Source organism: Ruditapes philippinarum, unplaced genomic scaffold (assembly GCF_026571515.1).
Source record: "Ruditapes philippinarum isolate M1 unplaced genomic scaffold, ASM2657151v2 ctg2632_1_1_1_1, whole genome shotgun sequence".
NCBI classification, from domain to species: Eukaryota; Metazoa; Mollusca; class Bivalvia; order Venerida; family Veneridae; genus Ruditapes; species Ruditapes philippinarum.
The window spans coordinates 82,118-104,952 of NW_026865842.1; the positions used below are offsets into that span (position 1 = coordinate 82,118).

General features: G+C 31.6%; 2 protein-coding genes across 2 annotated transcripts; both read right to left on the bottom strand.

Moving 5' to 3' along the window:
- Positions 1-812: 812 nt before the first annotated feature.
- LOC132730515 (zinc finger protein 888-like) lies at positions 813-12,195 on the bottom strand. The gene is made up of 7 exons (XM_060716469.1): positions 11,851-12,195; positions 10,194-10,348; positions 7,576-7,844; positions 6,525-6,538; positions 5,195-5,416; positions 3,179-3,427; positions 813-1,350 (listed from the first exon to the last, which is right to left on the bottom strand). The coding sequence occupies exons 1-7, from the start codon at positions 11,963-11,965 to the stop codon at positions 1,034-1,036; spliced, it is 1,341 nt and encodes a 446-aa protein (XP_060572452.1). The 5' UTR covers positions 11,966-12,195; the 3' UTR covers positions 813-1,033.
- A 4,271-nt stretch (positions 12,196-16,466) lies between these two features.
- Positions 16,467-22,139, bottom strand: LOC132730516 (zinc finger protein 235-like). Its single transcript, XM_060716470.1, has 3 exons — positions 22,076-22,139; positions 19,803-20,045; positions 16,467-16,696 (listed from the first exon to the last, which is right to left on the bottom strand). The coding sequence occupies exons 1-3, from the start codon at positions 22,137-22,139 to the stop codon at positions 16,467-16,469; spliced, it is 537 nt and encodes a 178-aa protein (XP_060572453.1).
- Positions 22,140-22,835: the final 696 nt, after the last annotated feature.

Below are 22,835 nucleotides of genomic sequence, written 5' to 3' on the forward strand. Positions count from 1 at the left end.
CATAAGAGAACGTCATTTCAATTAAACAGGTTTATTTTCACAAACAGATATCATGTTCAAGTTATTATATACAACAAAACATCATGATACAATGTCAAATATATAAATCAACAAAATCAAAATTAAATTTTTTTTTAAAAACTTCTCATGAACTACAAATTTAATTCATTTAAAGTCAGTATCAGTTATGTCCTACAAACTTTCATCATTTTATAAAGTAAGCAATGATATTTTATTGTCTTTCAAGCACACTTGTTACAGTCTTCAACTTGACATATTTTACCCCTCAGGTAATAAAGGTCCAGTACTCTAATCACAGTAATCTATCATATCAGTTATCTCCCTTGATTCTATCACACAGCTTACAGCAGCTCGCATGTCACAGATTTATACTACCCTCTCAGGTACACATAAATTACACCTGGGTATTGTTATATACATCCACTGGATGCTTGGATAAATGAACTGAATATTTTTCTACAATATGTTTAAGTAGTATGTACTGAATGTTCCTCAACAATATGTTTAAGTAGTATGTACTGAATGTTCCTCAACTTTATGTTTAATTATTATGTACTGAATGTTCCTCAACTATATGTTTAATTATTATGTACTGAATGTTCCTCAACTATATGTTTAATTATTATGTACTGAATGTTCCTCAACTATATGTTTAATTATTATGTACTGAATGTTCCTCAACAATATGTTTAATTATTATGTACTGAATGTTCCTCAACAATATGTTTAAGGAAGCATGTACTGAATGTTTATCTTCAAGATGTTTAAGTAGTATGCTCTGAATGTTCCTCTACAATATATTTAAGAAGTATGTACTGAATGCTCCTCTACAATATATTTAAGTAGTATGTACTGAATATTCCTCGTCATCATGTTTAAGTAGTATGTAATGAATTTTCTTTTACAAAATGTTTAAGTAGTATGTACTAAATGTTCCTCTACAATATGTTTAAGTAGTATGTACTAAACGTTCTTCTACAATATGTTTAAGTAGTATGTACTGAGTGTTCCTCTACACTATGTTTAAGTGTGTAACACTGTGAGATTTTAAGTTACTTTTGTTTGTGAATCCTTTGTTACAAACTTTACACACAAACGGTTTTTCTCCTGTATGACTTCTTTCATGTATGAGAAGATCAGCCTGTGACCGGATAAACTTCCCACAATATTTACATGGGTATTTTGTCTTTTTTAACTGGGGAACTTGTTGGTGATAGTATTGTTGTTTTTGCGTCTGTTGTTGTTGTTGTTGATAGTGTTGTAGTGTGTCTTGTCCAGTGTTTGCAGGTAAAGCTTGTAGCTGATTCCATATAGGAATAGAACCTGAAAATATGGAAGTAGAGTGTGAAAATCAAATAGATATTTAAATCAACTAAACATTAGTGAAGGATAAACCTAGAAGAAAGCATATAATGTCCCTTTTACATCATCTCAAAAACTCTTGTTTTAATTTGGTTTTATTCTAAATCTGAATGATTTGAGTAGTATAATAATGTACAGGGTTTTCCTCTACAATATGTTTAAGTTAAGTATGTACTGAATGATTTTCTGTACAATATGTTTAAGTAGTATGTACAGGGTTTTCTGCTACAATATGTTTAAGTAGTATGTACAGGGTTTTCCACAACAATACATTTAAGTAGTATGTACTGATTTTTTTTTTCTACAATTTGTTTAAGAAGTATATCCAGGGTTTTCCTCTACAATATGTTTAAGTAGTATGTACAGGGTTTTCCACAACAATACATTTAAAGCTGCACGCCTCCAGATTAGCAAAAATATTTCAATAAAATCAAACCTGAGAAAAATGAACTAAGACTTTAGGAAAAGCATAAAGATTCAAAATTCTGGTAATAATTTACATGTTATGTGTCATTAATGACCGATTTTCAGTATTTATAACTATATTTCTACTGCGTTACTAACGCAGTAAGGGCTATTTCTGCATATTTTGACCTCTTTATGGTAATTTACATGGGTTGAAAGTGCCATTGATAATGTGTAAATTGCATTCTTTTGGTAACTCCACAATATTATACTTTTAAATACATTTTCAAATTTTCATGAAAATTAGTATCAATCTGGAGGCGTGCTGCTTTAAGTAAGTTGTACTGAATTTTTCTTCTACAATTTGTGTAACCAGTAGTTAGACCATACCAAAAACTGTTTAAAAATTTACCGGTATTAATACCGTAAAAAAGTACAGGTATTTTTAACAGTATTTTCAAAATTAAAAGCAAAGAATATAATTTCATATGAATATACAAAGGAAAATGAATAAAATCAAAGATAATTTACATCAATAATATCACAAAAAGAATGCGAAATGGCCGGAAATATCAAGGAAGATCACTCCCGAGTGTTGAGGTAGTGATTTACGAAAACCTTTACTAATTACATGCTGCATAAATTCAAACACTTGATACAACATGATACAACATTTATTGATGTATTATTCTTAAAAACTATAGTTACATATTTTGCTATAAAACATTTCTGCAATTTACATTAAAATATTCAAATTTAATAATATACATGCCCTTGCTGATGTCAACATCATGGTGGGCTCTAGAACAAAGTGTTAATTTAGCTCCTAAAAGATGAAGGTGGAGTTTATATACAATTAGTCAAACTTTCTGCCAGCATTTTGTTGAAACATCTTAGACTGATAATTTAATAATAAAACAAATCAAAGTTTCCTATAGAAATAATGAATATATAATGAATAATGCTGATCAAACACTTGAAAAGTATGGAGTATCGGTATCGATAAAATACTGTATGAAGTTGTTTCACAAGTATCAGTATTGTATCGTATGTTTCCTTAATTAACGATATCCAACCCTAACAGGGTTTCCTCTACAATAAGTTTATGTGGTATGCACTGAATGCTCCTCCACAATATGAAAAGTAGTATGTACTGAATGTTCTTCTACAATATGTTTAAGTAGCATGTACTGAATGTTCCTCTACAATATGTTAAAGTAGTATGAACTGAACGTTCTTCTACTATATGTTTAAGTAGTATGAACTGAACGTTCTTCTACAATATGTTTAAGTAGCATGTACTGAATGTTCTTCTACAATATGTTTAAGTGTGTAACACTGTGAGCTTTTAAGTTACTGTTTTTTGCGAAGCCTTTGTTACAAACTTTACACACAAACGGTTTTTCTCCTGTATGACTTCTTTCATGTATGAGAAGATCAGCGTTTGATCGAATAAATTTCCCACAATATTTACACGGGTATTTCTTATTCGTTTTCTGCGTAACTTGTTGTTGTTGACTATGCTGTTGTTGTTGATAGTAGTGTTGTTCTTGCGTCTGTTGTTGTTGATAATTTTGTAGTGTGTCTTGTCCAGTGTTTGCAGCTACAGCTTGGGCCTGATTCCATATATACATAGTACCTGAAAATATGGAAGTAGAGTAGAAAATTATATTTATATTGAAGCTAATTACACTTTATGGAATTATAAACATGAAGAAAGCATGTTGTGTCCCTTTTACACATTCTCTTTAGCATAAGTGACACAAAACTGTTGTTATAATGTTTTTATTCTAAATCTGCAACTGTACAAATGCCAGAGAATATGTAACAGAACAGATATTTGCAACACTGAATTTTTTTGAATAGAGAAACACTTGGAAACATTGTGAAAAATATTACAAACTTTGTTTCAATAGTGACAGATATAAAATTTATTTATAACTGATTTTATTTCATCTAACAAACCATCCAATAATGAAGATCATGATAATCTTAATATTCGACATGGGATCATTCATTAACAATGTATACACCAATGTGGATTCCACTTGAATATTATGTACAAATTAACAATCCACTAAGATATATCAGTCTGCGCATGCAATACATGCAGTATGATAAAGAAAAACAATCATATTTATTCTATATCCAGATTGACAACAAAACTGCAGTAACTAACATGAAACAAAAATGGACTTACAACAGTATTGCCGTCAACCCTTGTTGAATTATAACATTAAGGTCATCCCATACATCAATAATATTCAGTGTTTAAAATACCAGTAATTTGACATGACAGGATAATATGATAAAGATTTATTTATTAATATTTATCATTTAAATTAACCTCAAATTGGCCTTAGTCTATTTTTGCTTTTTCATTAGACAATATACAGACAGAGAAACACACTAACACACACTTAAGACATGCTTAATTTTTTAAAAAAATACATAAAAAAAATTTCCCCCAAGAGAACAGTAGTGCCTTATCACATGTACAGCATACTAGTATTACCCTTTTCCTTGTTGTACACAGTACACATTGGCAAAAAGAGTATATAAATTTATAATTACAAAAATCATGCCCAGTGTTATATACGGTAATTAAAAAAGAACTCCACTTCCTGTTTATGCAAGAAAGGTACAAGTTAAAGAAAGTTAATATATATATATATAATAGGCACCCAAGAAATTTACAGTGAGTATGTGTAGCCTGTGCTTGCATATTGCAAAACATGGTTCAATAGTAGCTATCATTTAATTGTATTACTTTTGCACTGCCAATAATGCTCACTTTGTTTCTTTTTTTTTCCTTCTTCTAGAAACAGATCATCAATGGGACATGCACCTCTTATTGCTATGAATTCATAATTTTCCAATCTATCAAAATATATTCCCAACTTTGCATAATTTTGTCAAACACACACATTGTCATTTCGATCAAAATTTGTACTTGTAAAAGGTAGAAAACTATTGACTTTGTGCTACCATAGGTCTGTTCTCTAAGAAGTCATCTGTTATAAAAGACCATTTTCAATTGTCTAAAATGATAATTATCTATGAGATTCAAGTTTTAAAACTGTTTCAAAATTCAAAAATCGCCATGTTGAATTCTGCCTTATGCCGTGATACCATGTGTTGTGACAGGTTACAATTGCAATTAATAATACCGTCCATGAACAGGCTCGATCAAACCAAGCCAGAATGCAACATTTTCAGTTTTTCCGTTTTGGGCGATCTTTAGGAATTCCATTTTCCTCCATTTTGAAAAGTTTAAATGTCAATCTTCCATAAGCAATAGTTACATGTATTAAACACGATCAAAATTAATTTTAGAAATTGTCTGGTTTTATATGGACCACAGCATGAGCTTTCAAGTTGCTTTTAGTCGAGCATCCTTTGTTACATACAGGACACACAAAGGGTTTCTCGCCAGTATGAGAACGCTCGTGGATCTCGAGGTCAAACTTGTTCCTTATCAACTTGCCACAATATCTACATGGGTATTTTCCTTTCTTCCCGGATTGCTGGTCAACATATCCTAAATTAACACGCTGATTACTGGTTGCTTGCTGACCTATGTACTGATTACTTTCATTTACTCCAAAGGTAGACATGTCCATACTCCCTGAAAGTAAATTTTAAACATTTTTTAGAAAAAAAATTGTCATGCTATTAGTTTACATTTGTCTAATTATCTGGTAAACACCATTCTAGCCAACATGCCAACATTGAACATGCAGTTCCAAAAAGCATTTATTTGTAAAGATATTACCAAATTTACATTTTGTGCAAATAAAGGGAGGTAATTAGAAATTTATTTTTCTATTAAGTCTATGCCAAATTTTTTCAATATGAAATGAATGCATATATTTTATTGATTACATATAATGCCATTAAACATTTGAAGTACATATTTTACATATTCCTCGATGTTTGAAAATTGTTTTATAAGCATAATTATATACATATATATAATTTCACTTACATTCATTTATATATAATTTCACTTAAGTGTGGTATGCAACCTCAATTACAACATACAGGATTTTTAACGATCAGTTTTATAGAAACTAGATTAGATATATCTTTTTGCAGCATTAGGCAATAAATTGCAGAAAATGTTATCACTATGACTGTATGCAGTGAGTTTTAATGAGAGAATATTGGTTTTATAAATAAATAACTAGGTCGGATAAATTTCATTAACATATCAGTAATTGAATATTATAAGAGTAAAATACAGCTAAGAGTAATAGTATAATGACACAGGTAATCTTTTATGAGATAAACAACTTATAATGTATTATGAAACAATAAAGCTGATCATTTATTTTTAAACATTTTCAATCACTTTTAGTAGACCATGTTGAGAAATTTATTAACAGTGCTATTTTACGTTTGTGCAATGTTCATACGTTTTTTTCATACATTTTTTTGTTGTTGGGTTTTAACTGTACAGGTCATATGGCCACATTTCAACTTTACCTCAGATGCCCCTCATTGCAGTATTTCAAACACGAGCAGGGCATCCGAGTTCTATAAACTTTAGCTAGATAGCTCCTCACATGAAAGTATCCCAGACATGATTCTAAACCAACAGCAGTTAGTTTCTCCAATCAGTTATAACATTATAAGAATAAATTGTATTTAAAATTCATTGACAAATAAACACGTTAAACACAATAACATTTATTTTGCTTCAATTTTTCTCTTTAATTTGTCTTAGTAAATGCCGACACAATGCTGACTGAAACAAAAGATTGAATGAAACAATTAACACATTAATAAATATTTACATCAGTTCATCATTGCAAGTCAGCTCTTATGCTTCTTGTATTATTTTAAAATCTTTAAAGAAAAATCTTTTACTTTAAACCACAGGCGCTAGTCACATAATCAAATATTTTACATAACCGGTCTATATATGTATATAAAGATATTATTATTATAGTATATAGCCCATATAAAACTTTAAAAAGTTTGTTTCAAGCACCTGTGCTTTAAACCAAGGAAAATGATTTTTTTTTTTTAATTTTATCAAAATATAAAAAATTAAGGATTTGTATTACTGAATTTAATGTTTATCAAATGAATGGAATATATTGCCGTGAACATTCTTTAGTTTCACAACACATAAACAGTTTATAAAAAATATATCTAAATGTTGAATAACACAACATTATAATATAATGAATAAAAAATCAATATAAAAACATTTACATGTATTGTCATACACATATCAATGAACATTCTAACACTCTTAAAACTTATAATTCCCATATCAAACAGATAGGACCATCAAGTCAGGCCTATCATGATTATATTCCTATGGATTTGCAATCCTACCGTGTTTTATCCTCAGAATTTATATCTATCTCCTAATTAATCAAAGAAACATTTATGTGCCCCCCTAGCCTATTGAATCTAAAGTACCAGGTAATTTAAACTATTGTCAACAATATAGTGCCAGACCAGCCTGCACAGAACACCTGTGCTATCTAATAATACTGTATAGTGTTGGCAGCTAAATTTCTTTAATTTTGATATTGAAATCCCTTTAACTTAGAATAAACTTTACGGCAAATCCAATATTCAATCAAAAGGAAAAGAAACAGTTAAATTTCAAACACTGCGTCTGACAACAACATTTTCATACATAGTTTTATAATCAAACTTTTTAAAAATCTTTTTCTAATACAAACAAAACATTAAAGAACACTTTCGATCCATATCTGAATTTTTTCCTAGTTTTTTCCCACTTGGAAAACAAGCAGCAAAATTTACTCTTTCAGTTTCAAATGCACAATAGCGTGTCCTTTCATAGAGTTTTTATGGGCAAAACGTTTTCCACACACACCACAAGCATATGGTTTCTCTCCAGTGTGAATGCGCTCATGTATCGTAAGGTCCGACTGGCAACGGTTCGGTTTACCGCAGTATTTACACAACAATTTCGGATTGACTGGTTTAGCCTTCCTGCCAATAGGTGACGACAATGATGTTTCAAAACCAGACTGTGTATACATCATCCCCACATCTGAAACAAGAAATTTCTATATAATAATATATAGTCACCATACATGAAACAACTTTACATTGTCTACTAGTCCCTGCACACAACTTCTACTCTTGTATATGAATGACCTAGATATATGCTCAACAAAGGGTAAATATTAATATTAAGCTCTTGTCTTATGTTTATACAGCTTAATGACTCTACCTGTCTTAACAATTAATATACCAATATCTTTCTTTACTTATGTATAAAACGGCAGAAATTGACAAATATAAGGAACACCAATGCTGCTTGCTCTCTAACCCATACATCACTTATCTATACAAATTATTTGTTCTGTAAGTTTGACAACAATTACTAGTTCATTACTTGTTTCTTTTTTTTTTCAGTTTATTGCATGTATTTAAGTTTATTACTAATTCTCTCAATTAATTTCTTGTACTCGGGTTCATTACTAATTCTTTCAATTATTTTCTGCCCCTCAAGTTCATTTCTTATTCTTTCAGTTCAATTTACTTGTACTCGGGTTAATTACAAATTAATTTTTTTTTCAATTCTTTTCTGGTCCTAAATTCATTACTTATTCTTTAAAGTCATTATTGATTCTTTCAAGTAAATATCAAATCTTTTGTTCTTTCATTACTTATTCTTTCAGTTCATAATTCTTCTTTAAGTTCATTACTAATTCTTTCAATTCATTTCTTGTACTCGGTTTCATTACTAATTTTTCAGTTCATTACTTGTCCTTAAGTTTCTAACTAATTCTTTCAATTCATTTCTTGTACTCGGTTTCATTACTAATTTTTCAGTTCATTACTTGTCCTTAAGTTTCTTACTTATTCTTTCAATTCATTCTTGTACTTGGGTTCATTACTAATTCTTTCAATTATTTTCTGTTCCTTAAGTTCATTACTTATCCTTTAAGTTCATTATTTATTCTTTCAAGTAAATATTATATCTTTTATTCTTTCATTCCTTATTCTTTCAGGTTGTAATTTTGTTAAAAATCATTACTTTTATCTCTAAATATTTTAATAATTCTTCCAATTCAATAGATTTTTTTTTGGTTAACAGCTTTTTGAAGATGGAAGTATATTATACTGTCTTAAATGAAATTGTTTGAAGCATCAGATCATTCGACCATGATTTTTATGTCAAGTATCCCCAACATTAAAGCTGCTGCAGGTCAACATTGTACCCAATCATTCAAGGAATTTACAATCATTATACAATAATAACACTGAAAAGGGACTCTTTTAATGTTTTATTCTTCACTTCTATAACAAAGCACATGACAATAAATACACCACACAACACAAATCTTCAAATTAAATGTTCAAAATGAGAACAATCTTCGTTACTTTAACACAATTTTCAATAACTTGGCTTTAAGGTTTTACTTGGCAAGTTGTTTTATATAACAACTTCCACACAAACTCAATGGAGTAGATCAAATTGCAAATTTTTCAAACATATAAATTATGATTCTTCCTAACCAGTGACAATACAAATATTTGATCATTTACATAATGTTCTGATACTTGTTAAAATAACACCTTGTGAAAGATAGATCGAAATTACTAAAATATGGTATTTGAGATAGATGCAACAGGGGAAGAAAATTGGGGAAAATTGATTCCATGGTAAGATAAATGTAGGGGAACCAGGAAAACTGGAGGGGGATATATTTCATGAGAAGATAACTGGGAGAAATAGATTACATGGAAAAATCAATGGGGAAAAATATATGTTGTGGGAAAAAATGATTCCATAGAAAAACAACTTGAGGAAAACAGATATATCACAATAATTATTGTTGGTTTGTAAATCAAAGAAGTTACAGAGCCACTGGTAGAATTTAATTTTTTTTTAGATTGTATCAACTTGATGGGGTGATAACTGGAGAAAGTGAAAGCTGCAGTTTATATTAGGAAGGATTATGGCCCTTGTACTGGTATGTGAGTGCAGTATGATCCCTTTCATACATCTTTAACTTAGTGCAGTAATGGGTTAAGTCCTTCTAGATTTAATAGTAGTTAACCAGTTATTGCACTAAGGTGATGTCATGTGGAATGATTAAATATATATTGCTAAATAGCTGAACCAGACAAATTTTCCATGCATAACTACTGAGAATAAGTAACTTTCCAATATCTTGGCTTTTGCCTTTTTAATAGTAAGTATGTTAATATGAAAGCCATTTAGTACATGTAGAATTTCAGCAATATCAAAATGACCTAAAATAAAAAATGTTTTTACCATTATTATGGAACATGTTTTTTTTTCATACTTCATGTCATTCAAAATTTTCCTTCCTCATGTGAACAATAGAATGAGATTTAAGGTTACTCTTGTGAGCAAATCTTTTATTACATATAGAACATGCAAACGGCTTTTCTCCGGTATGTATTCTCTCATGTAGACGTAATGCTGCCGGCGTGGGTAAACATTTCCCGCAAAAATTACACTGATGTTTCCGTGGTGAACTTGACTCAAATTCTACAGATGGACTTCCAAAAGTTGTATAATCAATGTATCCAGCTGAAAAATAAAAGAAAGAAAACATTGTGAGAGAATATATCTTAATTTCTGCTTTATAACTTATCTATATGGTCTATAAACTAACAATCTGGGTTAAAGTATTAACTGTGTAAAATGTATCCAATTCTTCTTATCAAAATTTTAGTATCATACAAGTTCAAAGGTCAATGGTACAATATTTTCTTTTTTAAACTTTTTTTGACAAAGAAAAGGAAAACAATTTACAAGGTTAGCTAACCTTGAAAGCAACAATAATAACAAGATCATTATAAACATTAACATTACCTTTTATTTAAATTTACTAAAATCAAATACAAAACTTTCATTACATAATAATACAGCATTTAATAATAATATTGTTTAATAACCTTAAATTAATGTAAATAGACATATATAAAATGCTAGAAAATATGACAAAAGAAATAATAAAATTTTGTAACAGCTGGAATTTTGTATTTAGAAAACTTGCTACATTTATTTGTTTTGATAATTGTTCATTCCAGAGATTTGAATAACTATTGAATTAAAAGACAATAAATCATTTCCAAGAGTTGTGCTTTCACATTATTTTGCACATTCTTACTAGTGGTAACTCAGATTCTAACCAATGTTGATATAAAAGTAATGTTATTCATGTTTAATGTTCCTTAAGCTCACTGTATTTGCATTTTGTTAAGACAGAAACTTTTTGTTTAACTTGCATGTTGTTTATATATACACAAGTTAGTTTTCATTTTCTCAACACTTTCCTTTTTCACATTTACAACACATTTTCATTTCCATTCTATTTTCCATGAAACACAACCCTTATTGAGCTGAAATTTTTTATTTCATTCATGAATTCGAACAATTTGGTATGAATAATTACACATTAAATTTCATTTTAATGATCATGGATGAGGTCATCATTTTTATTTTGCTTGGGTACATTTCCCTCAGTAAACAGCACTATAGGGTTATCCACAATATTTTTGTTGTGTAGAGTATATTTCCTTTTGTACCAAAAACTGCACAATTTCATCATGTTATTTTGGCATGTACATTTCCCTATGAACATAAACTTCAATTTCATTTTAATGATCATGGATGAGATCATCATTTTTATTTTGCTTGGGTACATTTCCCTCAGTACACAGCACTATAAGGTTATCCACAATATTTTGCTGTGTAGTATATTTCCTTATGTACAAAAACTGCACATTTCATCATGTTATTTTGGCATGTACATTTCCCTATGTACATAAACTTCACATTTCATCATGTTATTTTGGCATGTACATTTCCCTATGTACAGTACCTGCACAATTCATCATGTTATTTTGGCATTCCTATGTACAGAAACTTCACATTTTATCATGTTATTTTGGCATGTACATTTCCCAGGACCTGCACATTTCATCATGTTATTTTGGCATGTACATTTCCCAGTACCTGCACATTTCATCATGTTATTTTGGCGTGTACATTTCCCTATGTACAGAAACTTCACAATTTATCATGTTATTTTGGCATGTACATTTCCCTATGTACAGTACCTGCATGTTTAGTCATGTTACTTTTGTGTGTAAAACCTTTGTGACACACTGGACATATAAAAGGTTTCTCTCCGGTATGCATTCTCTCGTGGATCTTGAGGGCCCAGTTAGAGGTCTGTATCTTCCCACAATATCTACACCTATGTTTGAGCAAACTTTGGATTGTAATACCACTTGACTGTTCAGTGTCATCTACGACGTCACCATGGAAATCATTCACACTGCTTCCAGACACTGACCCTGTAACATACAGAGAAATAAAAGTTTTATTCCCAGTTTCAAACTTTTAATCAAACACACAGTTAAACCTAGTAACTTGGGGTTCTAGTTTTGGTCCAGTGAACAATTGAACAACACCAACAGCTTTTTATTTTAATTTTTTTATTTACACGAAATAAGCAACAAAATTTTAACAATCACTTTTGTGTTCATTTCAAAAATGGGAGATTATACTTATGACAGCTTTGAGAATTAATAGCATGTGACCATTTGAAATGCAAAAATACATTTAGTAAAAGCTTTTAACAAGTAACAGTTTATATACAGCTTCATATAGAACAGTTAGCATAACTTAAAGGACCCTGAAACTATGTGAATGTATGTATTGTTGCATGCAGACTTGACTTAATGGCAAAAAATGGTAAAGTTCTTATAACAGTATTAAGTAGCAGTCAAAAACCTCCTAAAGTAGGACACCCAATCATTGAAAATCTCTCAAAGAAGGACAATCAATCATAGATAACTTCTTAAAAGAGAACACAAAATCATAGAAAATCTCTAAAAGGACATCTTATCATAGACAACTTCTTAAAGGATGGCATCAAATCATAGGAAATGTCTTATTAATCTTAAAGAAGAACACACAATCATAGAAAATCTCTAAAAGGAGAACACCCAATCATAGAAAATCTCTAAAAGGAGAACACCCAATCATAGAAAATCTCTAAAAGGAGGACACCCAATCATAGAAAATCTCTAAAAGGAGAACACCCAATCATAGAAAATCTCTAAAAGAAGAACACCCAATCATAGAAAATCTCTAAAAGGAGAACACCCAATCATAGAAAATCATTCAAAGGACACTCAATCATAATTGAATAAATGAAATTTCCGGCATGGGTAAATCACACGGAAACGCCAGTCTGCTATGCAAGAATAGAAAATCTCTAAAAGAAGAACACCCAATCATAGAAAAAGTACTCAAAGAACAAACATGTAAAATCAATATCATAATCAATCTGAGGGAAGGCTCAATGGGTATAAAAGGATCCATTGGTTTTAATTTCAAATAAATACTAAAACATTCAAATTTCTCAACATTTTAAACTTCAAATTTGCTTTAGGTGGGGTGTTATTTTAAAACTTAAATTATTTCAGTGTTACAACTTATGTCACTTTCACCAGTATAAAATCAAATAATGATGAGAATCATGAAACAACTTCTATAATTACTCCAGGCACCTGTTTTACACAAATGGCAACAATCAAATGATATTTAAATATGTCAAATCACAAATCTTCAGCATTGTGAGAATTATGGCAAGTTGCCCTATATTTTTACCTTGAACTTTCACCAGTCCTCTAAGTTTTTCATTCATCCATACACTTGGCATAGTATTTTTATTAAATAAACTTTTGTTTATATAATTTACATTCCACCTTAAACTTTGGCCTTCCAATTACAATCCTCCTTCAACATTGACCTATTATTTTACACATGACATGAAATCAAATTATCACACAATACTGAATTACAAGTCATGTATTAGAAAATCTGCCTTGAACTTTCATCAATCCTGAACATTTTAGATGTTCACTGTTGAAAGATGAATGGCACATCCATAATATATTCTTCATAAATTTTTATTTACAGTGGCAATGTTGATGTAACAGCAAGTTGACTCGGACATGCCATTAATATATTCTTCATTCTCCAAAATTTTGATTATATTGTTAGGAGCACACTGTACAAATAAATGTATTAAAAATTGGTGTGTGCTTTTGACTCATGAGTTTTGAGGTGTGATTTTTGTCGGAACTTTTGGCCACACACTGAACACGAGTATGGTTTTTCTCCAGTATGTATACGTTCATGACGCATTAGTGCCCACTTAGTTGGCTGAACTTTACTGCAGTATCTACAGCGATGAAACTGAACATTCATCATCTCTATCTCCATGGAAACATTTCTTGTTTGACCTTGACCTGAAAATAATTAATCAAAACTATAGCAAATTATTACTCCCTGGTTCAAAACATCAAACCATCCTCCAACTAGAGTTCAAAACTATAGTTTTAGTAATTTTCTCAACAATTTCACTACAACAATGATAAATTTAAGCTCTATATTGAACTTTGACCTCTACACAAAGCTCTGCCCAGTGAACTATGGTAACAAAATATCCTTTCTGTGAATAAAATATCAACAGAGCAAAATCATTTCAACACAGTGATTATACTTATAATGTTCATTTAATGGAAGTTTTTACAAAATACACATAATTTTTATATACAACATATAGTGAAAGCTAAATGCCTGTAATTAACAACACATATCAAAAGTTATATACATTTACCAACACATATCAAAACTAACGATTCCTTACAAATAAGACATAAACTTTCATTGATGTAATACATGGGTGCAAGTTAAAAATTTTGAAAAACCTGAAGTATTTGTTTGGGGTGGGTCCAGGGCCCCCGGAAGCTCCTGCATTATAGCACATTTGAAGGCCTAAAATGCAATTCCCTTGAATGATTACATGCCAGATAACATACATACTGTAGTATAGTATTTTCACTTAAATATTGCTCACATAATTATTTTCTTCTTTTCTCTCTCTTTTTCTTAATTATATAAACAAAAACATTTCAACATAAAAAGAAATGTGCATTCATATATTGTTTCCACTATTTAATATTGTGGTTCCAACAGTAAAGAGTGATAAAACAAACCAATATATAAATAAATTGAAAATTGAGTTGATTTGTACCGAGTTTAAGTTTTAATTAGGGCTGAGCTGACCCTGATTCCATACAAACAATAAATTGTTTTCAAAAAAGATAATTAAAACAAGCCTGGTTATGTTTCACAGTAAGTTTGTTTTTCATATGGTTTGGATCGTCTGCGTGCATTTAATTCTTTTTTTCCCGCTGGATCCATACTTGATGGATTTTCCACATACAGTGCAGAAAGCTACGCCGGGAACATCTGGCTTTTCCAGCCAGTTTTCGTAGTTATCCCCGTTTCGATCACATACAGACAACCATTCCCATCTCCATTTATTTTTTGAGGTCTTCTCGATATCTTTTGTATTAAATCCTTCGTGTAGAAACTTCATTTTGACTAACAAATTGTACAATTACTTTCTGTTTACATATTACTCTGTAGCCGAATCGGTAACGAAGCCGCTTTTTCATTGGATGATTATAATTAGCGCGCCAATCTAAATCATTGTAATAAATTCACGGATAAAATAGCATGCCGGGATTAATAATACATGTTTTCGTAAACATCTCGTATATCTTCGGAAACTATCGGCAGTTTCCGCGAAAGTTTACTATTGACACTTCGAGAACAACCGTGAGCATCCGTATGTTTTATAGTGTTCTCGATTATGAACTTCTAATCGGTGGTACTTCTCAGTTTGAAAGAGTAGACCCGCACCATACCCCTCCAAATATCTCAACCGATTAACGTGATTTGCAAAAATGATCCCTCCGGCACGTGAAAAACCGGAACTTCCGGCACATGCCGGAAAACTTGCACCCATGGTAATAACAAAATTTATCAGGAATTATACAACTTCCTCACATACCAATGACTTTTCATTTTCTTCTATAACACACCAATATTCTAATCACTAGTTTCACAAGAATTATGTCATATTATATAATTGTATAGAACTTCATATTTCCCTAAACAGAACACAAGTAATGAACAGTTAATTATTAAAATAACATAACTGACTTAATGCCAACATGATAATGCATTTCTGGCCGACCATATATGGCAATATTTTTTGCCACGTTTTTCTGAATGGATAAGTAACTGTCAAACAAATTCTTGATTTTTTAGGAATGGGTCTAAGTATGCCAAATTTGGAACATTTTTAATCATGAAATTCAACAAATTAAGAAAACAGTCAAACATTGACTTTAAATTGTCATTTGAAAATTTTTGGAAACTGTAACTTTTTCAAATTTTGTAGACCTGGTCGATTTATCAGACCTGTCTCAAAAAGCTCATTAACAATGCCATGGTTTGATATAATTAGACTAGATACTAGTAGTTATGACATTTGAATGTTTTACTCTTCATAAATGAAGTAAAAGATTAGCGCCGTAGAACAATTTCAAAATATCTTGTTGAAGTAAATCACATAATTAAAACTACACAAGTCAATTATTAGTTACATCCGGTAAAACACTTATAACACAAAACTGAGTTATCATTCTTTTTAGAAAATTTCCTTTTAAATTATCATTCTGTCCCCCATGTTACCCAAAAGTAAAACAGTATAGTGTATAAAACAGTGTAAAATAGTTTGTATAACAGCATTGTTCTGACTTTTTGTCTTCATTCAACGAAACACTGTCATATGAACAGTCATGTGGGATTTCAAATTATTTTTCTGTGCAAATGCTTTGTGGCAAACTTCGCAAACAAACGGCTTAACGCCAGTGTGAATTCGACGATGGATTTCCATCTGGGATTTAAACTTGTACTGAATGCCGCAATCAGGACATCTAAACCCGTCACGTTTCGTTGGAATCTCTTCTTGTAGACCTGCTATTGTATACGAGGTACTGTCTGAAATTACGAGAAGAAAATAATCTTATTACATCATAAAGTTTGTACACTTCTTCATTAATCTGTACTTATTTAGGTTTGTGATCAACAAGCTATATAAACGTGATACATATATATGTTATATTATCTCTACACTAACAACTGACCATGCGGCAAACTTAAATGCATAAATAGATACTTTTAAAATCAAAAAACTTAACAACATCAAAAAAAAATACTTAAGGAATTATATTTATACTTTTAACAACAAGAACTGTCGGAGGACAGTAACGCTCGACTATTCGAAAATTTGTCACAAGGGTGTTTCATTGAGTATAATAATGCTTACCTATATGAATACATAAAATTGTCCGAAAAGGTACAAACTCTTCAAGTTTCAATACATTCCCTTCAGTAGTTATGGAGAATATCAAGCTTACATGCCAAAAACTTAACCAAGAATTCATGAGTCGAAAAAAGGGGCATAATTATGCAAAAAAAGCAAATCAGAGTAATTGGGACTTGTACCAATCATCTTAGATAATCACAGAGACCAAGTGGTGTGAAGTTTCATTCAATTTCCCTTCAGTAGTTTTAATGGAGATACCAGCTTACACGCAAAAACTTAACCAAAGAATTTCTAAGTCGAAAAAAGGGGCATAATTATGTTTAAAAAGCAAATTAGAGTTATGGGACCTTGTGCCAATCATCTTAGATAATCACGAGAGAACAAGTGTGTGAAGTTTCATTCAATTCCCTTCAGTAGTTATGGAGATACAGCTTACATGCAAAAACTTAACCAAGAATTTCTAAGTCGAAAAAGGGGGCATAATTATGCAAAAAAAAAAGCAAATCAGAGTTATGGGACTTGTGCCAATCATCTTAAATAATCACAGTGAACAAGTGTGTGAAGTTTCAATCAATTCCCTTCAGTAGTTTATGGAGATACCAGCTTACATGCAAAAACTTAACCAAGAATTTCTAAGTCGAAAAAGGGGCATAATTATGAAAAAAAGCAAAATCAGAAGAGTTATGGGACTTGTGCCAATCATCTAAGATAATCACAGAGAACAAGTGTGTGAAGTTTCAATCCATTCCCTTCAGTAGTTATGGAGATACCAGCTTACATACAAAAACTTAACCAAGAATTTCTAAGTCGAAAAAAGGGGCACAATTATGTAAAAAAAGCAAATCAGAGTTATGGGACTTGTGCTAATCATCTTTATATAATCACAGAGAACAAGTGTGTGAAGTTTTCATTGTCAATTCCCTTCAGTAGTTATGGAGATACCAGCTTTTACATACAAAAACTTAACCAAGAATTTCTAAGTCGAAAAAGGGGCATAATTATGAAAAAAAGCAAATCAGAGTATGGGACTTGTACCAATTCATCTTAGATAATCACAGAGAACAAGTGTGTGAAGTTTCAATCAATTCCCTTTCAGTAGTTATGGAGATACCAGCTTACATGCAAAAAACTTAACCAAGAATTTCTAAGTCGGAAAAAAGGGGCATAATTATGAAAAAAAAGCAAATCATAGTTATGGGACTTGTGCCAATCATCTTAGATAATCACAGAGAACAAGTGTGTGAAGTTTCATTCAATTCCCTTCAGTAGTTATGGAGATACCAGCTTACACGCAAAACTTAACCAAGGAATTTCTAAGTCGAAAAAAGGGGCATAATTATGAAAAAAAGGGCAAATCAGAGGGTTATGGGACTTGTGCCAATCATCTTAAATAATCACAGTGAACAAGTGTGTGAAGTTTCAATCAATTCCCTTCAGTAGTTATGGAGATACCAAGCTTACATGCAAAAAAAACTTAACCAAAAGAATTTCTAAGATCGAAAAAGGGGCATAAATTATGTAAAAAAGCAAATCAGAGTTATGGGACTTGTGCCAATTATCTTAGATAATCACAGAGAACAAGTGTGTGAAGTTTCAATCCATTCCCTTCCAGTAGTTATGGAGATACCAGCTTTACACGCAAAAACTTAACCAAGAATTTCTAAGTCGAAAAAGGGGCACAATTTATGTAAAAAAGCAAATCAGAGTTATGGGACTTGTGCTAATCATCTTATATAATCACAGAGAACAAGTGTGTGAAGTTTCAATCAATTCCCTTCAGTAGTTATGGAGATACCAGCTTACATACAAAAACTTAACCAAGAATTTCTAAGTCGAAAAAGGGGCATAATTATGAAAAAAAAAGCAAACCAGAGTTATGGGATTTATGCCAATCATCTTAGATAATCACAGAGAACAAGTGTGTGAAGTTTCAATCCATTCCCTTCAGTAGTTAAGGAGATACTAGCTTACATACAAAAACTTAACCAAGAATTTCTAAGTTGAAAAAGGGGCATAATTATGAAAAAAAGCAAATCAGAGTTATGGGACTTGTGCCAATCATCTTAGATAATCACAGAGAACAAGTGTGTGAAGTTTCAATCCATTCCCTTCAGTAGTTAAGGAGATACTAGCTTACATACAAAAACTTAACCAAGAATTTTCTAAGTCGAAAAAGGGGCATTATTATGAAAAAAAGCAAATCAGAGTTATGGGACTTGTGCCAATCATCTTAGATAATCACAGAGAACAAGTGTGTGAAGTTTCAATCCATTCCCTTCAGTAGTTATAGAGATACCAGCTTACATACAAAAACTTAACCACAGGGACGCCGACGCCGACGCCGACGCCGACGCCGACAAATGGGTGACTGCATTAGCTCGATTATTCTGCGAATAGTCGAGCTAAAAATATAAAAATATCACCAGTATCTAATCTACACGCAATTAAACATAAATGCTTGTGTCCTGAAAATATTCAACCATTTCTTAATACAAGTAAAAAACAAACAACAACAATTTCTGAATATTAGTAAAAACGAACAGCAACAACAAGTTGTCTATCTTTATTCATCCAGTAATTTACAATGATAAGCAGCATAAAAATGCATAATTACAAAAAATTTAGTAGTTCTATACATTGTCAATATTATACATTTCTATCTTCATTGTGCAGTTATTTAAGGAAATCTTACAATGTTCCTATATAATCATTTATTTCCTTTATTGTGTAACATAACATGTCTTTTCATGTCGTACTTTCTTTTAAATCCCCGATTACAGATCGGACAGTTGAACGGTTTTTCTCCCGTGTGTACCCGCATATGTACAACAAGGTGGGAAAGCGTGCTAACTTGTAGTCCACACACTTTACAAGCCATCGGGACTTTCTGAGAAGAAAAGTTTTTCCTAGAACTGGATGTGATTGGCCTCATAATGTGATGTCTCGTTTCTGGATAAACAGGACTTGATGTAGAATGTAAATCATATAAATCTGGGTCATCTTTAATTTCCTGCTTACAACCTGTAATTAAAACAATGTGTCAGTTTAATGAATCTGCGATCAAGCTTTGCTGTAAAATATATCCTTTAGTGCAATTTTAAAACATGTAAGACAGTTTGTATATTTAGGCCCCATATCACCAAGCATTACCCCCATCTCCTAAATCCTAGCTGACTAGATTAAAACTATGTTAGTACAGAGGACAAGAGAGCAAAAATTAACAGACATTACACAAGTTAAAACATTCAACACTTGTAAATGTGTCAATAATTTCCGAGGCATTTTTTGCTTTCTTCTTTAATCATATGATGTATTTTCACAAGCTTAACGTCTACGCCTTTTGTATCAGCACTGCCCTTGTATGCACAGGATCCTTTCTTTTTCATTGTTGCCATGGAAATCTGGAAACTGAAAAATCTTCAAAAATCAAACAATGATTTCCAAGCAATAAAATGTAACTATTGTTATTGAAGTTTCTCAAACTATAAACAATTGGTCATCATGGTGAAACTACTTTCAGTCATTTTCAAAATTATAAGATACATGGTATCAGTGTGATCACCCTAATAAACATGCTATTAAAACTTGAATGACAATGTTACGTACCACTTTAGAAAAATATACATTACACCCCTGGTATTTATAAGGTAATAGGTAAGTACGGAAAGAACCATCTCTTGTTTTTATATCATAGAAAACAATTCCTTGAAGGTATTGCTCAGATCCATCCCTAGAAGCTACCCACAGATCAATCCATTATGGTGCGATTACCACACAGCAAAATCCCTTGTGGTTTGATTACCAAACAGCAAAATCCCTTGTGGTTTGATTACCACACAGCAAAATCCCTTGTGGTGCGATAACCACACAGCAAAATCCCTTGTGGTACGATTACCAAACAGCAAAATCCCTTGTGGTTTGATTACCAAACAGCAAAATCCCTTGTGGTTTGATTACCAAACAGCAAAATCCCTTGTGGTTTGATTACCACACAAGCAAAATCCCTTGTGGGTATTTGATTACCCAACAGCAAAAATCCCCTTGTGGTTTGATTACCCACACAGCAAAATCCCTTGTGGTTTGATTACCAAACAGCAAAATCCCTTGTGGTTTGATTACCACACAGCAAAATCCCTTGTGGTTTGATTACCAAACAGCAAAATCCCTTGTGGTTTGATTACCACACAGCAAAATCCCTTGTGGTTTGATTACCAAACAGCAAAATCCCTTGTGGTTTGAAAACCACACAGAACAATCCCTTGAGGTTTGGTTACCACAAACAGTAGTCTCTCAATCCCTTGTGGTTACATTACCACACAGAAAATTACAGTCTGGTTTGATTACCCCAGAGAACAAACCTTTAAATTGTGGTTGGAATTTTAGCCAAACTGAATAAAATTAGGATTCTTTTAGGAATTTAGGGACGATTACCACATAGAAAAATCCTTCGAAGTTTGATTACCACAAAGAACAATCTATTGTGGTTTGATTACCAAAAAGAACCTCTTAGAAGTTTAAATTTTCCCACCCAGAATATACCTTTGTTTTTTTTGATTACCAAAATATGAAAAATTCCCTTTTCTTTGGATTACAGAAAAAAATCTAATGTTACCCTACAGAAAACTCCATGGGCCTTCCCTTTTCAGTTTTTTCCCCAGAACAAAAACTCTTGCAGTTGCCCCAAAATAAAATCTCTTGGGGGTTCCACAAAAGAACAATATATTGCAGTTAACACAAAGGACAATCTCTTGCAGTTGCCACACAGAACAATCTCTTGCGGTTGCCACACAGAACAATATATTGCAGTTACCACACAGAACAATATATTGCAGTTGCCACACAGAACAATCACTTGCAGCTACCACACAGAACAATATATTGCAGCTACCACAAAGAACAATCTCTTGCAGTTGCCACACAGAACAATCTCTTGCAGTTGCCACACAGAACAATCACTTGCAGCTACCACACAGAACTATCACTTGTGGTGCCAACTTACCAAAAAGAACAAGCCCTATAATGAATCATTTAGTGCCATACATTGCAGTTACCACATACAGAACAATCCCCTGTGAGAACAATACAGAACAGTCCTTTGAAGTTATCACGCCCCATTGCACCTCCATCTTTTATGATGTTTTTAACATGCAACTGTTTGCCTTTTTTCTTACCACACAGTACTGCAACTCACAAGTACCATAAAGTTTTTCAATTCAAATTACGGTATTTCCTAGAAATTTGCAATGAATGGCATAAAACCCAGTATAACTATAAACAAGTTTTCTTATTTTAACTAATGTTCCTTCTTCAATATCACTGCATTTTCCCCTTAAATCTTTTTCCCCCTTTTGAATTCCCATTATATTTTTAAACAAAAGAAAAGAAATTTCCCCAAAAAAACTTATTCGGGGTAATAAATCATTTCCATTATTTTAAATTTTTCTAAAAACCCATCCAATCAAAATAAACAAAACAAAAATTTCCCATATTGGGTCCCCCAAGGGGTTTTGCCATAACATTTTTTTTCCCAATTTTTGGAAAGTGTTTTTTTAAAAATTGTTTTGAATTTAAAAGTCATTCCTTTTTGTCAGGGACCGCCCCGGGGGCCAAAATTTTGCAGTGCCCTTTGGAAACCTATAAAACCCAAATGTTTGTGGCAAAAGTATCATCAAAAAAAATCATTAAGGATATATTTTTCATTTCGCTTAAATTTACAAAACCAAATTTAAAATTACATTTTTAATAGAATGAAATACCTAAAGCTGGGGGGTTTTTTTGGGAAATTTATTCTACAGTGTATATTTTGCAGCC